At 39.0% G+C, this 21,403-nt stretch overlaps 2 protein-coding genes and 1 long non-coding RNA gene across 6 annotated transcripts in view; 2 read left to right on the top strand and 1 right to left on the bottom strand.

The window, feature by feature from the left end:
- The window catches only part of HSPA12A (heat shock protein family A (Hsp70) member 12A), a 49,334-nt gene extending 40,103 nt beyond the window's left edge, over nucleotides 1-9,231 (top strand). For both annotated transcript variants that reach the window (XM_034440218.3, XM_034440219.3), the window contains exons 11-12: nucleotides 1,473-1,576; nucleotides 2,070-9,231. In XM_034440218.3, coding sequence (XP_034296109.1) covers nucleotides 1,473-1,576; nucleotides 2,070-2,704 — 739 coding nt within the window. In that variant the 3' untranslated portion in view covers nucleotides 2,705-9,231. The remainder of the gene's footprint in view (nucleotides 1-1,472; nucleotides 1,577-2,069) is intronic.
- On the bottom strand, nucleotides 8,169-10,252 carry LOC117678735 (uncharacterized). The gene is made up of 2 exons (XR_004595101.3): nucleotides 9,618-10,252; nucleotides 8,169-8,679 (listed from the first exon to the last, which is right to left on the bottom strand). It is a non-coding gene; the product is annotated as an uncharacterized LOC117678735 (long non-coding RNA).
- On the top strand, nucleotides 10,143-21,090 carry SPMIP5 (sperm microtubule inner protein 5). 3 transcript variants are annotated; one of them, XM_087872931.1, is made up of 6 exons: nucleotides 10,143-10,267; nucleotides 11,901-11,969; nucleotides 14,109-14,243; nucleotides 17,589-17,772; nucleotides 18,663-18,751; nucleotides 20,881-21,090. In XM_087872931.1, exons 2-6 carry the CDS (start codon nucleotides 11,912-11,914, stop codon nucleotides 21,039-21,041), a joined length of 627 nt encoding a protein of 208 aa, XP_087729057.1. In that variant the 5' UTR covers nucleotides 10,143-10,267; nucleotides 11,901-11,911; the 3' UTR covers nucleotides 21,042-21,090. The 3 variants fall into 3 exon arrangements, with proteins under 3 accessions (XP_087729057.1, XP_034296111.1, XP_087729056.1); XM_034440220.3 differs by having other exon boundaries at nucleotides 14,022-14,243; XM_087872930.1 differs by lacking the exons at nucleotides 10,143-10,267; nucleotides 11,901-11,969 and adding an exon at nucleotides 12,444-12,463 and having other exon boundaries at nucleotides 14,022-14,243.
- Nucleotides 21,091-21,403: the final 313 nt, after the last annotated feature.

Genomic DNA, 21,403 nt, shown 5'->3' with positions numbered 1-21,403 from the left:
TTCAACTGGACAAATTGCTGACAATATGTGAAGAAACACTAGCATATAAACAGTTTTTTCTTCTTTTCCAGCATTAAGCTTGTAAAATTGCCAAACCGAAACCTCCCTCCTTAACTAGTCCATTACAAAAAGAAAACCAGAGCTTTTTCTATCCCTTCGTTAAAATTCCATTTTGTGAAATTGCTCCATTTATCATGATGATGTAGACTGTTTATCATAGCATTTGCTAATGTAAACAATCTTAAAAGTATATAAGAAGGATGTGGGAGGTTTTTTCCTTCTATTTGGAACAATCTCCCATTAATAAGTGATAGAAAGGATGGAGTACTATGCAGGTCAATGGCAGATCTTTAGAATGTTATCTTTAGAATTTTTTAAAAGCAACAAAGGCCTCTTCTAATAGGGTAAAAAATCTTGCTCTCTGCTACAAAAATATTTCTGTTTGCACAAAATATGACACTTGAATTTCACCAACCGGCTAGGCCTTATTGTCACATGCTGTTCTGATCCAAAAGACTCACCAACTCAGAAGCAGCTCTTGAGAAAGTGAGTGTCCTTCCTTGTGCAAACAGATGTGTGTTCTGCTAATGGAAAGCCTATACTCATCTTTAAAAGCATGTCCTTGCTGTGAATGACTTTTTGTCTGTAACAAGTGGCAATCAAATCAAGATAAGAAATTCTGCCTGCCTATTTTGCAGGGAGAAGGGATGTCAGACACAGAAAACAAGTTATATTTCAGTGGCAGAATAGGCAAGAGTTTCCTGCCAGTTTTAAACAATATTTCCCTTCTAAGGAGTGTTAAGTGTAGAGGTGTACACAGGAATGTGGACTGGCCTTGCCTTAAGACTTTTCCATCTTGATGTTAAATGGAAAATGGGATTGCACAAGTGAGATTGATTCCTGACATGATAGAGCATTAACTGTTTGACCTCTGTCCCTAAAATCTTTGTTCCTACAGTGAGGTTGAAGTTGAAGAGTCAGAGCTGATGTACATCTTTGTACCCTGTTTCCCCGAAAATAAGACATCCCCTGATAATAAGCCCAACTGGGCTTTTGAGTGCATGCGCTAAAATAAGCCGCCTCCTGAAAATAAGTCTTTCCTGAAAATATTTAAACCATGAGCTGGAAATCAGGTAAGACAGCAAGAGGAATCCCATCTTGCTCCATGCACCCCAAAATAATAAGACCTCCCTGAAAATAAGGCCAAGCGCTTATTTTGGGGTTAAAAAAAATATAAGACAGAGTCTTATTTTTGGAGAAAGACGGTACTAACCTTCTACATGTAGACTTAGGTCTTTTTCCCAAATGAAATATTGATCCATCTCTTCACATTCCCTCATTCCCTACAAAAAGTTCCAAGTAATTCTTAACCTGTACAATGTTGCCTCTGTTGACTTCATGCCTATTTTCAAGAAAGTTTCTTAGAACTAGGGTAGTTTTTTTAAAAAAAGTTGCTTTCTTTGTTTTTTCAGTGTGGATTTTGTGAAGTGGTCCTCCCAAGGAATGCTGAGAATGAGTCCTGATGCAATGAATGCCCTCTTCAAACCTACAATTGACCAAATTATAGAGCATCTCAGTAGGTATTAAGGGTGTATAAGGCTTTAAAACAGTCATTAAGAGTCAGAACATTCAGAATGTATAGAATTTATCTCTTCAGGACAATTAATCCAAAATGTTTATCATATTGCACTTTTTTTAGCAGTTGTTTAGTCTAAGTATATAAGTCCTATCATAATTTCCACTGAACATACAGCCTGAAAAATACAAATTCTATATGCCAGAAATAATTATTCTTGTTTAAAGATTATCATTTCTGTAGAATTATGGTTGAGATTATAAAGTTATATATGAAGAATGTTGCCCATTTTGATTTATTTACAGTCTCCCTTCCTGAACACCTATATACTGTATAACATCCTGATCCATAAGTATCTGTATATACCCTCATAGACATGCATATACCTGTGCCTAGTGTTTTTATCAAATTGTTCTCATGAGAGATTCTTTTCTCACTGGGTCTTAGTAAATGCACTATTTTTCTCACCCCATGGATTTCTTTCTCTGCTCAGGTGAGATTTTTGAAAAACCTGAACTGACAAATGTCAAGTTCCTATTCCTTGTGGGTGGATTTGCAGAAGCCCCACTTCTACAACAAGCTGTCCAGAATGCTTTTGGTTCAAAATGCCGAATCATCATTCCTCAAGATGTGGGGCTTACCATCCTCAAAGGAGCAGTCCTCTTTGGTCTGGATCCTGCTGTCATTAAAGTGCGTCGTTCCCCCCTGACCTACGGGGTGGGAGTCCTGAATCGCTACGTGGAAGGGAAGCACCCTACTGAAAAGTTGCTAGTTAAAGATGGCACCCGTTGGTGCACCGACGTCTTCGACAAGTTTATCTCGGCTGACCAGTCCGTGGCGCTTGGGGAGACCGTGTCCCGCAGCTATACCCCTGCCAAGCCTTCTCAGCTGGTCATTGTGATCAACATCTACAGCTCGGAACACGATAATGTGAATTTCATCACTGAACCTGGAGTGAGGAAGTGTGGCACACTGCGCTTGGATCTCACAGGAAGTGAGAAATCCGTGCCAGGCCGGAGGGAAATTAAAACGCTAATGCAGTTTGGAGACACTGAGATTAAAGCCATGGCAATTGATGTTGCCACTTCTAAAAGTGTAAAAGCTGGCATTGATTTCCTAAACTACTGATATATTTTTTTCTTTTCTTTTCCATGACCCTCACCACCTATTGTTTCAATGTTCTGTTCACTGGCTGCCAAAAACATCCTGCATTTTGGCTAGATAGATAAAGCATAGAAGAAGAAAGCATCAGGATTTTTGATTATTATTATTTTTTGCTCTTGAAATTACCTATTCAGAATCTGAACATAGTTATCAGGTGCTACACAGTAAAGTGAACAACCCAAATATGTAATGAAAATTAAGCGCTGAAATATTACTGCTCTATTTATTTGGGAGATATGTCTCTTTACTTGATGTCTTTCAAATGTTCTGAATTCTAGGGACTAATATAATCTAACCTGTTATTTCTACATTTAGGGTACTTTTTTTTTTGAACTACTAAAAGTGAAATTTATAACCATGATTTGTGGTTAACAGTTTCAAAGTAGAAATATCTTTTCAGCAATTTTAAAAGATAACCTCTCTTATTTATATGATGGAGAAGGAATACTGCAATTTAAGCATGTCAAAATGCAAATGAACAGCTGCTGCAAATCAGGATTAGAAATTGAGTCTTTGTAGCACAAAACTGTTACTTCTTTATAGGATCAAATGATGTGTTGGTGGGGGTTTGCTTCTGTTCAATGAAGTTTTAAGTTGGTAAATCTGTTAGAGCTGTAATCTTACTAAAGAAATGATCCAGTAGTAACATTTGTGGGAAATGCTGAAGCAAGAAGTATACTTAATTTCTAGATAATGCCAACACATTGGAACATTATCATTGTAGGAAAGGAATTCCTCCCCCCTGTGGAGAGAAGTGACACTGCACCTGAATAATTGGCCATTTATAGTTTTAAAAACATTCAATTACAATGTTCTGTCCAATTAATTAACACCAACTTTAATTTTGCAACACTGATGCTTGCATTTCCCTCTTTTTCAATATTGAATAGAAATGCTTCCCAAAGATTAAACCAATTCTGTAAATGAGAAAGTGTCTCCACTTCCCATTTTACTGTTGGCAACCTCTGGCTTTATTTATCTATACCTCTCTCAGCCAGTTCTTGTACAAAACAAAGGGTGTGTGGTAGCAATAGTTAACCAGAGATCATCTCTATCCTCAGGTTGTAGAGCGAAAGAATCCATTTTCATTGTCTTTCTCAGCCATGCCAAACAAAGGAAAAACTTCCTGTGTTGATCCTAGAGAGTGGTATCTCATACAAGAAAAGTGATAACATTTTCCTGGGGCCAACTTAATTATTTGATAAAATAATTTATATAAATATAACTCCATAGAAGTTACTCAACGTTTCATTAAGAAAATAATATTAAATTCACAACTAGGCACAATGTCAGTTATATACCAATCCCTGCAGAATCAGATGCTCTCCCTACATCTTCCCTTTGGAATAATTGCATAAACCAGGGGTGTCAAACCTGCTTGCACCGCGGGCCATATTGTGGTGTATCACAACGTTTTTGCCTTTGTGGAGCCGGGGTGGGTGTGGCCTGCACAAGCTGTATCTGACCTATGGGCCGCCAGTTTGACAGGCCTGGCATAAACTGATGTTCAAGAAGTTGAATGTTCCTTGAAGGAAATGTACTGTCTTCAATTTAGCTCCTTGTGAGCTTCTTCCATTCTGTGACCAATAGCCTGACTTTAGCAATAGGCTCCAGGAAAAGTAACTTCTTGGCAGAGAAAAAGAAAACCCTGCAAAAAAGTAGTTGAGCTGTGTTATTTCTGACCAGAAGAGGGAGTACAGACATTATTTCTGAGATCACTTAAATGGCTTCCAAGGGACACAACAATACATTCAACCTGAGTGAAGCTTTAACTGACTTATGTCCAAGAAGGGAGAATGAAACATCAATCTTCACATAGAAACTGACTAAAACTCTAGTGCCATCTTGTCCAAACTGGTGTCATCCAGTAGTGTTGACCTGTAAATCCCAGAATTCCCAGGCAAGATAATCAGCAGCCATGTTGTATAGGATTTCTGGAAGCTACAATGTCAAAACTCCCTGAAAGCACTACATTGTGGAAGATCCCTAGCAACAGGGGGTTGCCTCTGCTCAGTCTGTCAAAAACTGCCTATGCCATGGACAAATCTTTGATGTGACTACAGATGATTTGATGAAAATACACTGCCAGCCTAGTGTGTCTTTCTAGGCTAACAACTTACAATATGAAGGCTGCTTCCAGTTGAGCACTACAATTCAGGGCTTGATAGGTAGCTAATTCCAACATGTTGGATTTGAGGCCAAATTCATGACAGCAGAAGGGTCTGTTTTGTCAGCTGGAAGCTGACACTCCCCCCCCCTCACAACACTGAAAAAACACATAGTCATCCACTGAAATCCATTATGCTTTCAAGATGTCTGAAAGCTAATTGTTTAGCTGGATCTTTTTTCCTATTAGCTATGCATGAACGAAAAGCCATAGAATCATTTTTTTCCCCTCTCAAAATCTCAGATTTCTTATTAAACACATAATTTAGGGACAAACTTTGCATCATGCAAACACTTTGATTTTCTAGGAAGAATTAAGGTCCATTTTTGCATTATATCTTAAATATTTCCTGATAGAATGAAAATAAGCTTTGATTTACTATCAGAGGAGTAGATTGGGTCATTTTAATGACAACATCTAAACTTTTTCCTCCAATAATTATTCCCTTGGAATAATTAAAGTATACATGCTGGCATTTCTTCTTTCATCCCGACTGCTGTGTTTTTAAAAGGCATTTTTTTTCCCTGTATGAGTGAATGAATGCCTTTCTGTAGCTTTCAAATAAGCAACTCCATGGGATGAGCTATGAACAAGAATTATTTGATGTATATACAATATTTAAATATTGTACAGATGTTTTCTTTCTGAAAGTGGTATTTTCTTGTACAGAATGATCTTTATCCCTGTTGATTTGCATCAGTGTTTAATTTTAAATAATATAGTTTCTTCTGTGACTTCAGTAATTACAGGCTTTTAAAGATGACAAGAGATGTAATGCACAAAGATGATCTTATAATAAGGGGAGTGGAGTGTCAGGATGTCAGACAGTACCACATTATTCTCCGTGCTACGCAAATAATAGCTTACAGACACTGCTGGATTTTTCATTATTTTTGCTTTAACAGGTACAGGCTGCCTTAATGCTATGCATCTGTGTTCTGCTTTGGATAATACCTACTCTATATAGAAAGTAGATGATCAGTTATCACATTTTCACACCAAATGAACTCCAGTTTCAAGGCATACATTTTATTTTAGTTATGTCTCTTCTGCCAGACAAAAACTGAACCACAATGAAGCATCAGGAAGGAAGGGCCCCCAGCAATGGCAGATGAGTTGAAGTTAGTACAAGCCGGTACCATCCTCTGATTACAGAAATATATCAAGCTAAGTCAGGAATCGGCTCAATATAAAATCACACATTGGATACTTTAATGCCTGGATAAGCCTCAAATGAGTGTTTCTCAATCTTGGCAAGTTTATGACAGGTGGACTTCCATCGCCCAGAATTCCCCAGGTAGCAAGCATGGGAATTGAAGTGCACCCGTCAAACTTGGCCAAGGTTGAGAAACACTGCAATAGAACCAATGGTACTTTTTCTGTATTATGAAATCTATATCCCAAATTGTGGAAACACAATTGTTGACTGAGTCACACAATTTCACTGTAACCGTACAGTGTACATACTTCCGTGTTTTCCCAAAAATAAGACCCTGTCTTATATTTTTTTGAACCTTGAAATAAGTGCTTGGCCTTATTGCCATGCACTCAAAAGCCTGATTGGACTTATTATCAGGGGATGTCTTATTTTGGGGAAAACAGGGAACATTTCATTTTTTTCTCCTACTCCCATGACTATCTACTTGCTACATCATCATAACCTCAATAGAATGCTGGTTTATGACTTAGAATTAACATAAGGGCAGAAATGATTAAAAAGTGCCACAAGTGCTTGCTGTTCATTACTGTGGCTTTAAAAGTCGTAACTTTCATGAGTGATTCTTTGAAGCTGTAACCTCCCCCCCCCCCCCAGCAGAAGCTGAAAAGGTCAGACTACTTCAAGCAATAGCAAAAAATGGCACTGGCAGGAGGTGTGAAACATTTATTTCCTTTTCAAAGTGCAGGACCCTCTTTCATAATGGAGATACAAATTTTAACCCAATACTGCACTTCAGAAATAAGCCCCCAACCCAGCAGGGCTTACTCCTGGGAAAATGGTTTTAGAACTACAGTGCTTATGACTTGTATCAGAAAAACTGGATGCAACTACGTAATTTCCATCAGCCTACTTCAGAGCAGGTTTGTTGCAGGAAGGAAAAGTTTAGGGATGTCTAAGCTATCAGCACTTTTTCCCTCAAGCTGTTGAATTGTCAGCTTGTGTGAGGAAGAAATTTCAGTCACTTCAGATCCTTCTTGCTTATTCTTTTCTTTGCACAAATGCCGTCTTGTTCTGACTTTGAGGAAGGCTGATTAGAATCACTTTCCAATCTGAATTGTTTTTCAAAGCCATAGGTTTATCAATCCACTTTTGACAAATTCATTTCCCCCTTTTACATAGCAAACCAAATTTAAAATGGATTCCTGCAACAACACCCCTTCCTTTCCAGCATATATTTATTGAAATATCCTCATTTGATTTTAGATTACTTTTCAAAGAGTTATATTTCTGGTACAGAAAGCTTGATAGGAGCAAGGTTTATTTTTGTTACAAACTTTTATTTTCCCTAAACAAAAGTGCATGCATAGCAAGCATCTGTACTCCTCTGTCTTCATGAATCAAGCTATCAACAAATTAGCTACTATTCCAGGTCTAAAGTACTATATTCCTACATTATTGAGAAGCCACATACTTGTGATGCAAGGTGTTAACGTGTCGCTTGCGGGAGGCCAGAGGTCCTTTAATTTCTGCATAAAGATTTGTTCCTTTTTAAAAAATGGATTACAATAATCTTAAAGTTAACCAGTTGTTTAGCAGTGCAGAGCTTACATGAAAATATTGCCTTTCGATGGAGAGACATGTAAGATTCTGAACTGATTAATGCCTCAATGTGCTTTGTTTCATATGCCTGCAGCCAATGAAGGGAGATAACTCGTGGAGGGCTGCTATGCTTGCAAGATATATAGTATAGCCAACAAACCACTTCAGCTATAATCCTGCCAACAGAAGTACAAATATATTGGCTGATTTGCTCTTTTGGGGCTTGTGCTACTTTTAGTTATATATATATATATATATATAAAGCTTTCGACAGTTTTTAGAATATATATACACATGGATACACAAACAAATATAGAATGCCACTGATATAAGATTCAGGTTTTGGGAAAATAATTTTCTTCCCTGCTGTCACCTCCGCCCTAAACTGAACATAATTTTGCTGGATGTTCTCTCTGCCACTCAGGTTCCACCCTCCCCTTCCTAAAATAATAGTGGAAATAGGATAGATGTTTAATGGAACAGTTTAGAAATAGAATATGTAATCCTGTGACAACTTCAGGCTTTATTATGAAGCACTAGGTTACACTTAAAATAAATGGTAAATAAATACTTATTTATAGGTAGAATTTATCCTGTCTTAAATTGGTAGAAACCATCAAAATGCAAGTAGGAAATTGGAAGTTTCCAAATTATAAACTCTTATCTACCATCTGCTGCAGTAATGGGTTTCAATTTCGTTCGCGACTGGTTTGGTTGTGGGTGCGCGCGTGATACTTCTGCGCATGCACAGATGTCCGGGTGGAGCCTCCCGCCACCACTGCTACCAGTTAGCCTGATCCGGGCCAAACCGGTAGCAACCCACCACTGATCTGCTGGTTTCTTGCAAATGGACAAGATGTTGACTGTGTGAAAAGACACAGGTTCAAGTCCACTCTAAGCCACAGAAATGTGTGGGTAACTTTGGGCCAAATGCTTTCTTACAGTCCAGCTGATCTCATGGAGTTGTTGTCAGGAGGGAGAAAAATGGAGTCTCAAGTGCACCACTTTGAGTTCCTGGAGAAAAGGCAGGATATAAGAAGAAACATAAATGAAGTTATTTAGTAAAATAATTTAGTAAAAATGTTGTAAAAGGAAAGCTTGTTCTACTGATAAAATCTTCACCCTGAACAGCAACATTTCTCTGTTTTCAGTAGAAGTTTCTGTTAAGGCAAAATCTTAAGAAATCTGGAAACTAGAAAACTTGTCAATCAAATCTGGGCTTGCTAAAAGAGATCTCTGCTATTTGGAGAAGCAAATATATCAATATGTTACAAGATCTACTTTTCAAACAAGGATTGTGTAATTATTATGGCAAATTGCAATATTTATGGGGGGAAAAAATCCAGGGTACTTTTGTGTAGGTTGTGGAGCATAAGGCCCATATATACATCTATGGTTGGATAGCTTCTAAAAGTTTATAAAAACAATCTGGTCCGTGTGATTTCATTGACTGCCGGCCTTGTTCCAGATTCTTAAATACCACTAAATTCTGAAGATTAGTTTATTACATTCACATCTGAAAACTACTGTTCAAAATTTCAAATAAATTAGTAAATCATGTTGGAAGTCATGTTTTGTGTTATTTTTAAGGCTTCTTGTGTAAAAGTTATTTTCTGTTCAGTGGAGTTTACAATATTCTTTAAGCTTGCAAGTATTTTCAGATACTTTTCACTGTTTTGCTTTGTCTAATGTTTCATTACTACATATTTGCAACCGGATATTCCAAATTTATTTTTGAAATATACTAAACACTGTGAAATGACCTTACATAAGATACAAAAGAGGAAAAAAGCCCACCCTGAATCCAGAATCAAAGCCTATGGCTCTTCCTTAGCATTTTTGCTCTCCAGAGGACTTCCCTTGGAAATTCTCATTTCTTCTAATAATATCCAACTTTCCTGAAAATTACATTTTTTTTTTCAAATTAGAGCGGCAAAATCCAACATGCTTACTCTGAAGTAATCACCATGTTTAATGGTCCTTGCTACCAATAAGCAACACCCTACAATCATGATCTTTCCAAATAAAGGTGGACTTCATGCCGACCATGAATCGTGGCTCTAAAATCCCATCAGCCTGATAGTGTCACGTCCAATATATATACTCTCGTGCGGAACTACTATATTCTTGAAAAAAACCTGAATCCTTCCCGTTTCAGTTTTTAGTGAAAGGTTGCCTTAATCTAGATCTGGGATGCAATTTAGTTTACCGGAGTAATATTTGGGAAACTCCAGATTCAAATTGGCAACTAAATACGTCTGCGAAAGACAATATTCCCATTTTCCTCCTTGCTTAGGATCAGGGTCGTTGGAGCATCAAAGGCAAGCGGTCGATTTGAAAAACTGACCACCAGCGAAAAGAAGCGCATTTCTTCCTCTTTCTTCCTGCCCGATCCCTTTACTCGCACCCCCTACTACGGCTACGCTGCCTGTTCCCGAGTATTATTAAACTCCGGAAGTCTCCCTCCCACCGGTTGTAAAGTTCATGCAGGCTGAGGTCATAATGCCGTGGGATGGTGGCCGGCTATCTTGACCTCTTCTGGGAGGGGCGGGAGAGACTCGGCGGAGGAGCGGCGTGGTTGGCAGAGATTCATACTATCGTGGTAAACTCCTCATTCCTCGCGGGTTCCTTGCAAAATTGAAACGGGGGGGAGGGGGAGGATCCCACTACCGCTTTCCCGCTCACAACACTTCTTAACGGAAGGCGTCTGGTTGTTTCGCTTTCTCTGACCGCTTTTTCTTTCTCTGACTCGCAAGTTTGCTTTTGCGGGAATGCGCTTCTTAGAGAGTAGACCTCTTATTATTTTTAATTTATTATTTTTTTTCTCTCATCGTTTCTCTCTCTTCTGATATTCCGCATTAAGAAAGTTATGGGAAAGCCGTAAAAGCCAACGAAATCTGGGCAATTGGAAGCTGACGGGCTTCTATTGGGAGAGATGGGTGATTCTAGGTGGTCTGAAGAGTTTTATTGGTTTTTAGAATGGTGAGCTCGAGGAGAGTTTGCTTACTAGAAGCCATGTTACAACCCTTTAGTTAACACGGTGTGGCACATTTAAAGGCAGGAAAGGACTACCAGATACGAACGAACCCTGGAAAGTTGGGTTGTTGTTTTGTGGGCTGATTTTGGATAGCTCCTAAGCTCACCCAAAGGTAATTTTTCAGGAGGCAACTGAACTTTCTTGTTTTTTTCTTTTGAAGACGTTTCGCTTCTCATGCAAGAAGCTTCTTCAGCTCTGACAGGATAGTGGGGAATGAAAGTATTCCCAACATGGAAGAAATTTTACAGCGAAACTTTTTCTTTTTCTTCAAGAGAAAAAACAAGAAAGTCCAGTTGCCTCTTGAAAAAGCACCTTTGGGACAACCAAGAGCCTTGGTGGCACAGCAGACTAAAGTGCTACTAAGTAGCATCAGCTGCCTGCAATTACTGCAAGTTCAAATCTCACCAGGCTCAAGGTTGAAATCAGCCTTCCATCCTTTCGAGGTAGGTAAAATGAGGACCCGGATTGTGGGGGCAATAAGCTGACTTTGCATAAAAAAGAACACCGCTTGGGGGCCCTGAAATCCCTACTAAAGTATGAAGGCTATTGCTTAACACATTGTAAGCCGCCCTGAGTTTCCGGAAAAGGGCGGCATATAAATCGAACCAATAAATAAATAATAAATAAATAAACCATGACCTGGATAACTGAGAATCTCTACAGACTCCTAAACTAACCTTGGCTGCTCTTATAAGCTTAATCCTTAAGAGATCTGTGTTTGCTTGGATGAAGAAAAAATAAATCCAGCTCTTTAGAAATCCCAGGGCTGTTGGTTTCACTGGACAGTTGAAAAATAAATGTCCTATAAAAAGGCAAAATCACTTCTGTTGTGCTGCCAAAAAAAGCAACATGGATGTAGTCAACAGGAATAGACCTTGACTTGAGGGTCCCCGTGACCTTAAGAAATTGCACAAACACTTCTTTTATAGAAAGGATAGTAGGTCCTTGTTACCATCGTTCTAGGGAGGGTTTTCTTATCCCTGACATTTGCCGTCCTTCCTGAACTGTTTTGAATCTGCTTTGGAAGGCTTATTTCTCATAATTGGTGCCTATATCCATGGAGATGGACTTCATGACATTAAGATACAGAAGTGATTGAAGAGTTTGACAAACTGGAAGTAATATATTTTAAGTAAACTGGCCTTAGTGGAATTAAAGTATGGATGCCACACTGAGCATTTGCTTTCTGTCATCGTAGCTGGAAAAAGCATGACAGCATTTCGGCGGCAAGTAGATGAATATCATCCGTTGATACCAGGATACACAGGTAAAAAATTTACATCTTTGGCCACTTCCGGCCACTAAACATAAAGAGGAAGCCAATGATCAACTTTCTCAGCTCGATCGCTTTGTTACTGTTTAATATATTGGTGTACCAATAACAAACAAAATTATAATTTTTATTAGCATTCTAAAGCTAAAAAGAAAGCCACACATTGTGGAAAGGATGTTATGTTTAACCAGTGGCACTTTATCTATATACGACAAATTCTTGTGCCTTATAACCTTCAACTGGGCAAAAGAGTCTATCGAAAGGCAAAACTTTTTCAACTAAGGTACCAGAAAAATGGCTAATTTACAGAATGTATCCAAAATATGGGAGCCATGACTTGAATTGAAATTTGGCAAATGTTATAAAATATTTGTGACAGAATTATCATAAGGTATTTTATGACATAATACAAAATGTCATAAAACATTTCCTGTGGTTAACTGCTGAAGTTGACTGTGCTATACAGTTCAACATGAAATACTTTCAAGGCAAGCTATATCTCTGGATATCTCCCTGAATTTTTAAGAACTGTTCCGGTACAGCTAGTCCTAGACCACAATTGAGCCCAAAATTTCTGTTGTTAAGTCAGACATTTGTTAAGTGAATTTTGCCCCATTTTACGACCTTTCTTACCAGTTGTTGAGTGAATCACTAGTTCAAAGGTGGGTTTCAGCAGGTTCTGACCAGTTCTAGAGAACCGGTAGTGGAAATTTTGAGTAGTTTGGAGAACCGGTAGTGGAAAATTTGAGGAGTTCAGAGAACCAATAAATACCATCTCTGATTGGCCCCGTCCCAGTGGTGGGTTCCTCCCAGTTCTGCCTGGTTCCGCCGAGCCGGTAGCGGTGATGATATGAAATAACGATATGAGATAGCAAAGCTGGCTGGGGAATTCTGGGAGTTGAAGTCCTCCAGACTTAAAGTTGCCAAGGTTGGAGACCCCTGCTCTAGCCAATTTGGTAATCTGGCACTCTAATTTGCAATTGAATATGTTCCTTCTGGATTAAAATTAGGTTCCATCCCCCATCTATACCCAGAGTTATTTAAATGCTCAGGTTGTAGATGAATCAATTTCTAGAAAGAAATAGTAAAGATAGCAGTGCCTAAATTGATGCGTTCCAGATGAATTAACCTTCTGTATCCCAGGATTCATAATCACCCCAACCTGCAATTATTGTAGAGGAGTGTTACTATTTATGGAGCTAATATCGTCTGGATACCATCAATATTACATTCTTCTTTGCTGACAGTTTCATTTGAAATTTCAAGGTTTAACTCCTTTTTCATTTTCATATCTCAAATACAGAAAGACCCATCTTCCTTTCTGTAGCTCCATTTTAAGGACCTCCTGTTGTCAATCCACCTTGCCCCTAAGTAAAGGTCCTGTAGCATTTGTAGGACAGCTTTGAATACTCAGTGGCATGCACCAGACTTTAATCTTTGCCTTGTGCTAGGAATAATAATTTATGTTATGGGGATGGGTGGGAGAAATATAATGATCAAATGTTATGAATATAATCGCCTGGCAAGAGATGGCAAAATAATATAATTTTGAAAGATATAGCCCCAGAGCTAAACATTCTGTATTATAACCCAACAAATGATCTATCATTAGATTAACTAATTAGGTTAACTAATAGGGTTATAATGAAGTAGCTGCTTCCAAGGGTACAAACTCCTTAAATAGGATGGATGGCCATTGGTTGGTTAGGGAAGCAATAGTACAAGAATTTTGCTTTAAGTGTTGGATTAGATTAGGGGTCTCAAACTCGTGGCGTCATGTGATGTATCGGGATTCCCTCCCCTTCACTAAACTGGGCAGGAGTGGAGCCAGCATGTGACGCAACCGGCCTGCGGGCAGTGAGTTTGATACCCCTGGATTAGATCATTGATTCCGAGCTTTAATATGTAGGAATTCTGGGAATTGAAGTCTTAAAAGTTGCCGAATTTAGAGACCCCTGTCCTAGATATATAAACATGAAAAGTCCAGGCTATCCTATTTTGAAGGTTTCTGAATGGCGCCTGACTACATTTCTTTGCTTTTTCTAGGATACATCCCTCTCCGATTCTATCGTGTTGGAACTAGCTTTGGAAATGATTCTGTGTGGTGTGTTAATACCTTTCGTGATATTACAGACAGAAATAATGACCAGGAAGCTGAACTGAGGCATACAGCAGCCACCGCGCCACAGCTACCACCTATTTCCACTAATGAAGAAATGTTAAATATACTTGATGACTATAATTGCAAACATCATCCAAATGTGATGGGTACAGTATGCATCATTTATAATAATTTGAATGTATTTAATTCCTTTTAATTGCCATTGCACTCTAGCATTATTGACAAATAATTGCATCTTTAGTTGTTTTGATTATTGAGTACAGCAGAATCCAGATTATTTGGTTTTTTGTGGAATGGGCAAAAGGCTGTTGGGAGTCTGTTAAAGGACTTCTCTCTGAAAAACTTCTAGCATAGCTTATGTTTAGATTTGCAAACAGATCTGGCAATATTGAATATTTAAGATGTGATATAATTCAAGCAAGTCACAGTAAAAGTAAGTAATATATAATAAGTTTGGACCAAAACAATATTTAAATAGGAGTGAAACATGAACTCAATGATTTTAAAATTATTGTCACTTGAAGAGTGAGGTCAAACAGGAGAAGAAATATTCTCATTTTAAAAATAGGCTAACCCTTAGAAGATGCAACTTGGTAGAAGTAAAAAAGCTAAAAAAATAAAAAAGCAGAATAAACTTCCATAGTATTTGAGTTAATCTGCAAAATACAGATTAGGCATTCTCTGGGCATATTTGATTCAGTTGTATTTTGTGATTTGGACACCTAGAGTCTTCAAGACTTACAAGTCAGTCTAAATTCTGAAAAGCATAACCATGCCAAATGGAATATTTCTTGTACTAGGAATGAATAAAGTAATCTTGACTTTGCAATAAAAGATGAAGAATAGGATGCAAAGCTGGCTGGGGAATTCTGGGAGTTGAAGTCCGCCAGGCTTAAAGTTGCCAAGGTTGGAGACCTCTGATCTACTCTGTATCTGATCGGCTTATTCTCAGTATATAATAGATTGATTATCTTTCCCAAAGTACTCATATTTTCCAAACTGTTGCATTTCTGGTTTCTTTCTAGGAGAGCATGGGGGGTGGGAATCACATTTGAGCTTTTGGCTTTTCGGTGTATTTCCTTCTTTATTCATTCCAACTAGAAATGCATTCTGGAGGCTTAAGTAGGAAAGAGCTTTTTACTACAAGAAATAGTGACAAAAAGAGTGCTCTTTGTTCATTTTATTTTTTCCCGAATATTGAAGCTTAAGGCTGAATGGCAAAGGTCAGTGTTTTATCACAGATGCCAAATTCTGTAGGGTTTGTTTTTTTTATTGCTCTACCGAAGGGACCTCATGGCTGTTATCCACAATGGAAGGAGACACTGGATGGGCTATGTGTCCTTGATGAATTGTAGTGATGAATAGGATAACAAATTTCTCATTGAGAGAGAGGTACGAGGAGTATTTCTCCAGTGTCAAGTCCTTTGATGTTTTCTTTTTCCTCTTTAAATTATGTGCAAGACTGGAAACATAAAGTATGGCAAAGGGCTCTAATAACCGTGCTATTTCAGATAGGGAGCCATATCTATTGGCTTCTCTCTGTGATTCTATGTGAACTTGCTTCATGTCCTCTAAAAAGCTCAGCTGGAGAACTAGAAAAGGTACATGAGCCGTGGTGGTGCAATGGTTAGAATGAAGTATTGTGAGTTACTTCTGCTGACTGCTGGCTGACTGCAGTTTGACAGTTTGATCCTGACCGGCTCAAGGTTGACTCAGCCTTCCATCCTTCCAAAGTTGGTAATATGAGGACCCAGATTGTTGGGAGTGATAGGCTGACTCTGTAAATTGCTTAGAGAGGGCTGTAAAGCACTGTGAAGCGGTATATAAGTCTAAGTCTAAATGCTATTGCTACATTGCAAATTTAGAATCAATTTTCCCCAATTGAGGTTCTACTATTATATGATTTTTATAAATGGGGCATAACAGTTTCTCTGGTCAGAGTTCATTCCTTTCCTATCAGGTTTACTACATTTCCTGATATCAGAACATCAGTCAGTGAATACTCTGTGGTCAGTAGATATCCTTAGTTTTTAGATTGTCTAAGAGATTAAATATTGTCTAGCAGATATTAGCTCTACTAGGTAGGTCAGACCAGATAGTCAACTACGTAGGAAGAGTAAAACTATTTTTCTCGAGATTGGCTATAACGGAATCTTCCATGTCTAATAGTGCTATACCAGTGATGGCTAACTTTTTCGGGACCATGTGCCCAAACCCCAAAACACAATGTGTGCGCCCCCTCGTGCATGTGCCCCACCCCCCCACGTTTGTGTGCATCTCCCACATGCACGGCAGAGACCCAATGACCAGCTGGCCAGTGGGAGGCGTGCATGCATGGCACAGCTTAACTGGGGCAACGGCTTGCATGGCCCCCCACATGACCCCTCACATGCAGATGCCCCCCACATGTGCCCCGCTCCGATGCATGCATGCCACCCCCTCATGCGCCCCCTGCATGTGCAGCAGAGACCCAATAACCAGCTGGCTGTTGGGAGGCATGAACACATGCGCAGCAGAGCTGCCACCTGTGGTACGCATGCCATAAGTTCGCCATTACAGTGCTATACCTTCTCCTCTTTCTTATATTCCAGTGAATTCAGGAGGTCTCTGCCTGAGCCAAATCTGAACGTTATCTTAATAATTTTCCATCTCCTTTTCCCTAGGTAACAATTCCTGCGTATTTCTGTCAAGGTCATCTTCCTAACTCTTTACAGCAGCCTTCCCTATGCTAGCAATTTTCAAATATGTAGACACCTCCATAAATTTCCCCAACCAATATATGTTTTCTTACAGCAAGTTGCATGCCAGCCACTTGTAACAAAGCTAGACAGCTTACATCGATAAAACATTCATGGCTTTCCAGAATGACAGGAGAAAAGGAATCAACCTGGCCTTATAGAGAATACTATTAGAGAGTGCAGGAGATGTAGTACTATTGGGCTTGTGTGCCTTTAGAATCTTGGTTGGAGGAGAATTCACAGACTTCTTGCCTGGCCCGAGGAGCACAGGGAGATTCAATTCAGAGGAGATGGTCCTGCAGGTGACAACGCAAAAACGTATCCTTTGCTGAAAATCCTGAGACTTTGAGATCACAGAACTGGAGCACTGGGAAGATTCTTCTAAAGAATTATTTTAGGTTAAGCAAAGCTTAGAATTCCTTCAAAATTTATTCTTCCTTTTGGTATCTAGGAAGTGATTTTTAATCTGCTGCTTTTCATCTCTGTCTGGAAAAAAATTGGGTCTTGTAAACCACATGGGTAGATGTTGGGGGCAAGGATGAGCCACCCCTGCTCTATGGTAGGCTCTTAGCAAGCTATTTAAGGGAAGATTTACTGAAATGCTAGGGAATAAACCAAAACATGGATCAGTTTCTTTCTGTATTTCAATTATGGTTAATGTTAGACCTGGTTTTCATCCCCAACCAACACCATTTGGAATCCATGTCAGCCTCCCTTAGCTTATCAATAATACTTCTTTTGGTCATTTTGCAGGGCCTGTGGAGACCAAAAGAAGCCTCCTTGAACCACCAATACCAGGGTGGGGTGGCTTTGTGCCTAGATCCAGGGTCACAGAATTTGGTCATGGAGTACGCTATCATGTAATGGCAGAAAATTGCTACCGAGATTTTAAAAACTTGAGTAGAAGCAAAGAAGATTCTGCTGGGAAAGATCCCACGTATGTTCACTTTGAGATGTTTAAGAGGTGTCCGTTGCTGCTCTGCCTTGATAGCATTTTGACAGAACAGTATTTGTTAATGGATCAGGAATCAAGTTTGGAAATATAATGTTAATAAATATATAAATTACATGTAATGAGGCTTTAAAGCCACAAATGGACTTAAAATGGACCATGGGTTGGTCTTTTGTAATGGTCTATTATTATCATAATAGTGGTATAGTGGTTAGGGCACCAGGCTAGAAATTGGGAGACTTTGAGCCCCATTTCTACATTTGGCATGAACCCAGATGGCCAATTCTGGGCCAGTCATTCTCTCTTGGTAAGCAGTGGTGACCACTTCCAAAAATGTTGCCAGGAAAACTTTCAAGAACCTGTCCAGGTGGTCACCAGAAGACTGACTCAAAGGCAAAGGCAACAAACAAATAAATAAATGGAATCAATGTAGAGTATCCTGCCTCTCAGCCTCAGCTGTAGTAAGAAAGCCAAATATTTCTGGCAACCGAGCCTAGCCAAACTAGTATTTATTATTATTTATTATTAAGATAAGAAATTCAGTAGGAATGAAGCTATTTTGTCTCAGCATGGGTGATTATTTCTGCCAGATAACTCTTAAAAATTCTAGGATAAAAGGATGATAGTCTGCCATGAATTTGGATTTTTGTTTTTAAACAATAGAGTATGAGAAGAAAACTATTAGGAAAAAATAGGAGAAGACCCAACCGGGGGGGGGGGAAGGGGGGGAGAGGAATGTCTGTCTGTCTGTCTGTCTGTCTGTCTGTCTGTCTGTCTGTCTATCTATCTATCTATCTATCTATCTATCTATCTATCTATCTATCACTGTAAAACTGCTACCGTATTGATATATATTCTATTCTTTTCTATTTTAGGAAAGAAGTCCCTGTAACCAAAGATTCACGACAACAGAGATTTTATAGGCCTGAAGGAATGATGCCCAAGTACACTGGCCATATCCCACGTAAGGGTTCAGATTTTATTCTTTGAAACCATGAAACTTACTAATTCTTTGAAGTAACTGCAGCCTCTTCTAAGACTACATGGATGCCTCTCCTGCAGCTGCAGGAGAATATTAGGGAAAGATCCCTTGGTTGAAGAAATTACAGGCATGAGTCTCCTTCCCTGTGCCAAAGCACTTTTGGCCTTCAGGAATGCTATAATTCTAGCCAGCAAAGGCAGAGTTATGGGGGAGGGATGTTATGCTTCAATAAGTATAAATCAGAACTGGAAAGTAGAGGTGAATAACTGACAGCATGCAGCAGAAAACATCAGTCTACAATAGGGATGGGAAGCTGTGGCCCCTCATGACTTGTGAACTTCAACACTCAGAATTCCTAGATCCCAGAATTGGAAGTCCACAGGTCATAAAGGGGACATAGTTATCCATCCCAGTCTATCAGTTGTACCACAAAGTTGCTAAAGGAGTTGATTTAAATTTGTAACCTGAATGTTTAACATTCAAGTGTGCTCAACTTAAAGCAGAACAATGACAATAAGCGACAATATTCTAACTCCTCAAGACGAATATAAAATAGCAGATGAAATATTTCTGCCAGTAGCTAAATAAATAGCTGAATAAATTGAAAAAAAATCTAGACTAGCTAGCTTGAATGATAAAATTAGAACTGTTTCTGCAAGAAATAAATTAGTTTTTATAGCTTCAGATTTCATAAGTAACAAAATTGATTATGAAATTCATCTGGCAGCATAGACACCCATACAGAGTTTAGTATGTTGCAACTGATACCAAAGAAAAGCATAATGAAAATTTCTCTCCCATAGCAATATGGTGGGATCAAGCTTTTCAACATTAGAATTTTGGTAATTTGGTTCTGTTCTTCCCTAAAGAATTGATAAAACAGTTTCCATTCCCTCAATGACTGTTGGTTGAGCTTGTGGAGATATAAATGAAGGGGCGTTTAATATCAGGAAGACTGCAAATTGATAATTTAATTTGTGCAGTGAGATGCCAAATTGGTTGTGCATGTTCGTGTCGGAAACACCTAAGGCACTTCTGGGTTGAAAGAATTAGTCAGTGACATCACCGTTGCCCGTGGGGGCTCCTTTCATGTCCCTATTAATTGTCTATTGCAGGGGTGTCAAACTCGATTTCATTGAGGGCTGCATCAGGATTGTGTTTGATTTCAGAGGGCTGGGTGGGCGTGGCCAGCTCGACGTTACTCATGTCAGGGCGCTTGTAGTGACCTGAGTGCTCTTCCAGCAAAAATGGAGCTGGGAGGGCTGCACCCGGCCATCCTGAGCACTGTTTTTGCTGGCAAGGGTTGCAGGAGGCCATCTCAGTCGAAAATGGAGCTCAGGAGGGCCACATGTGGCCCTCCAGAGCTCCATTTTCACTGGCAGAGACACTGCGGGCCAGTCCTTCAGTGTTTCCAGGGCAGCCTCATGAGCCAGATCTAAGCATCCCGCAGGCCTTGAGTTTGACGCCCCTAATCTATTGTTTCCTTCACTGCCAAGCACTGGGCTCCTAAGTACTGATAAGCTGATGATAAATCAGGACACTTGTTGACTGACAAAGAGCTAGTTTCTCAGGCTTCAATAATTTCCTTGGTTATTGTTGTACCTGCACGGCCAACAATCTTATTTCAATATTTCAGCAAATTTGTTTTTCAAACTATTGTGCAACTGTGGTAAGAAGGTTTGCATCTACTTGAATGTCTTTCATTCTTTTAGCGTGAAGATGCAGTCCTTTTAGAAAAGCTAAAGTCTAAGCCTGTGCAGTACTTTAAGTCTTTTGGCCCCAAAATATGTATTTGAAACAGAATCCAATCTTTTACGATGGAGTTCCTACAGAGCAGTGCTTCTTAATCTCAGACTTTTAAGGTGTATGGACTTCACTACCACAACATTATTCACCATCAATTATGCTGAAGTTTACCCATCTTAAAGGCCATGAGGTTGAGAAACATGGCTATAGAACATGATAAGATGTAATAACTGCCTTCTTTTTGTTGTAACAGTTAATGTATTAATCCAGCCATTTTGCCAGCCAAGAGTGTCCACCCTAGAGAAGAATAAAATTAAAGACCGTATGTTGTAAAATATATTAAACAAAGTATGTGTGTTTTGCAGACGAACGCTCTGGCCTTGGAAGAACATTTGGAAATATATGCAGAAGTTGCTCTGTGTGCAAACACACAGACGTGAACTATGGTGCTTATCTTAGTAAGAAACGCAAAATGGAAAAAGGTCAAGAGCACATCAAAGAACACAAGGAAACCTTAATTGCATAATATTTGAACTGTATCATTAGATGATTAAAATGAACATTAATGTCTGGAATGGGGCTATTTAAAAACTTTCTCTCTTTGACCAATCATGTGGAAGTGTACAAGTATTTAAACATGTAGTATTTCTTATCTGTTTGCAAAAGAGTTATTGTGCTAGGAGAGAACTATAACATGACATATACTGTAGACTGAGAAGTCACATCAATTGGAGGAAATGAATGATTTCAGGGGCATCTTCAATGAAGAAGAGGCTTTGAGGATATATGGAGAAAACGCAGTTGTCTTTGGGTTTAAGGAAGCATAAAAACTGTAAGGTGTCAACAAGTAAAGAATTCAAAAGAGATTTTAAACATTGAGATGACGTT

Source organism: Pantherophis guttatus, chromosome 6 (genome assembly GCF_059756535.1).
Source record: "Pantherophis guttatus breed Tessera chromosome 6, ASM5975653v1, whole genome shotgun sequence".
NCBI classification, from domain to species: Eukaryota; Metazoa; Chordata; class Lepidosauria; order Squamata; family Colubridae; genus Pantherophis; species Pantherophis guttatus.
Note: the sequence above shows the minus strand (reverse complement) of the source record. Positions and strands in the feature narration are given on the sequence as shown.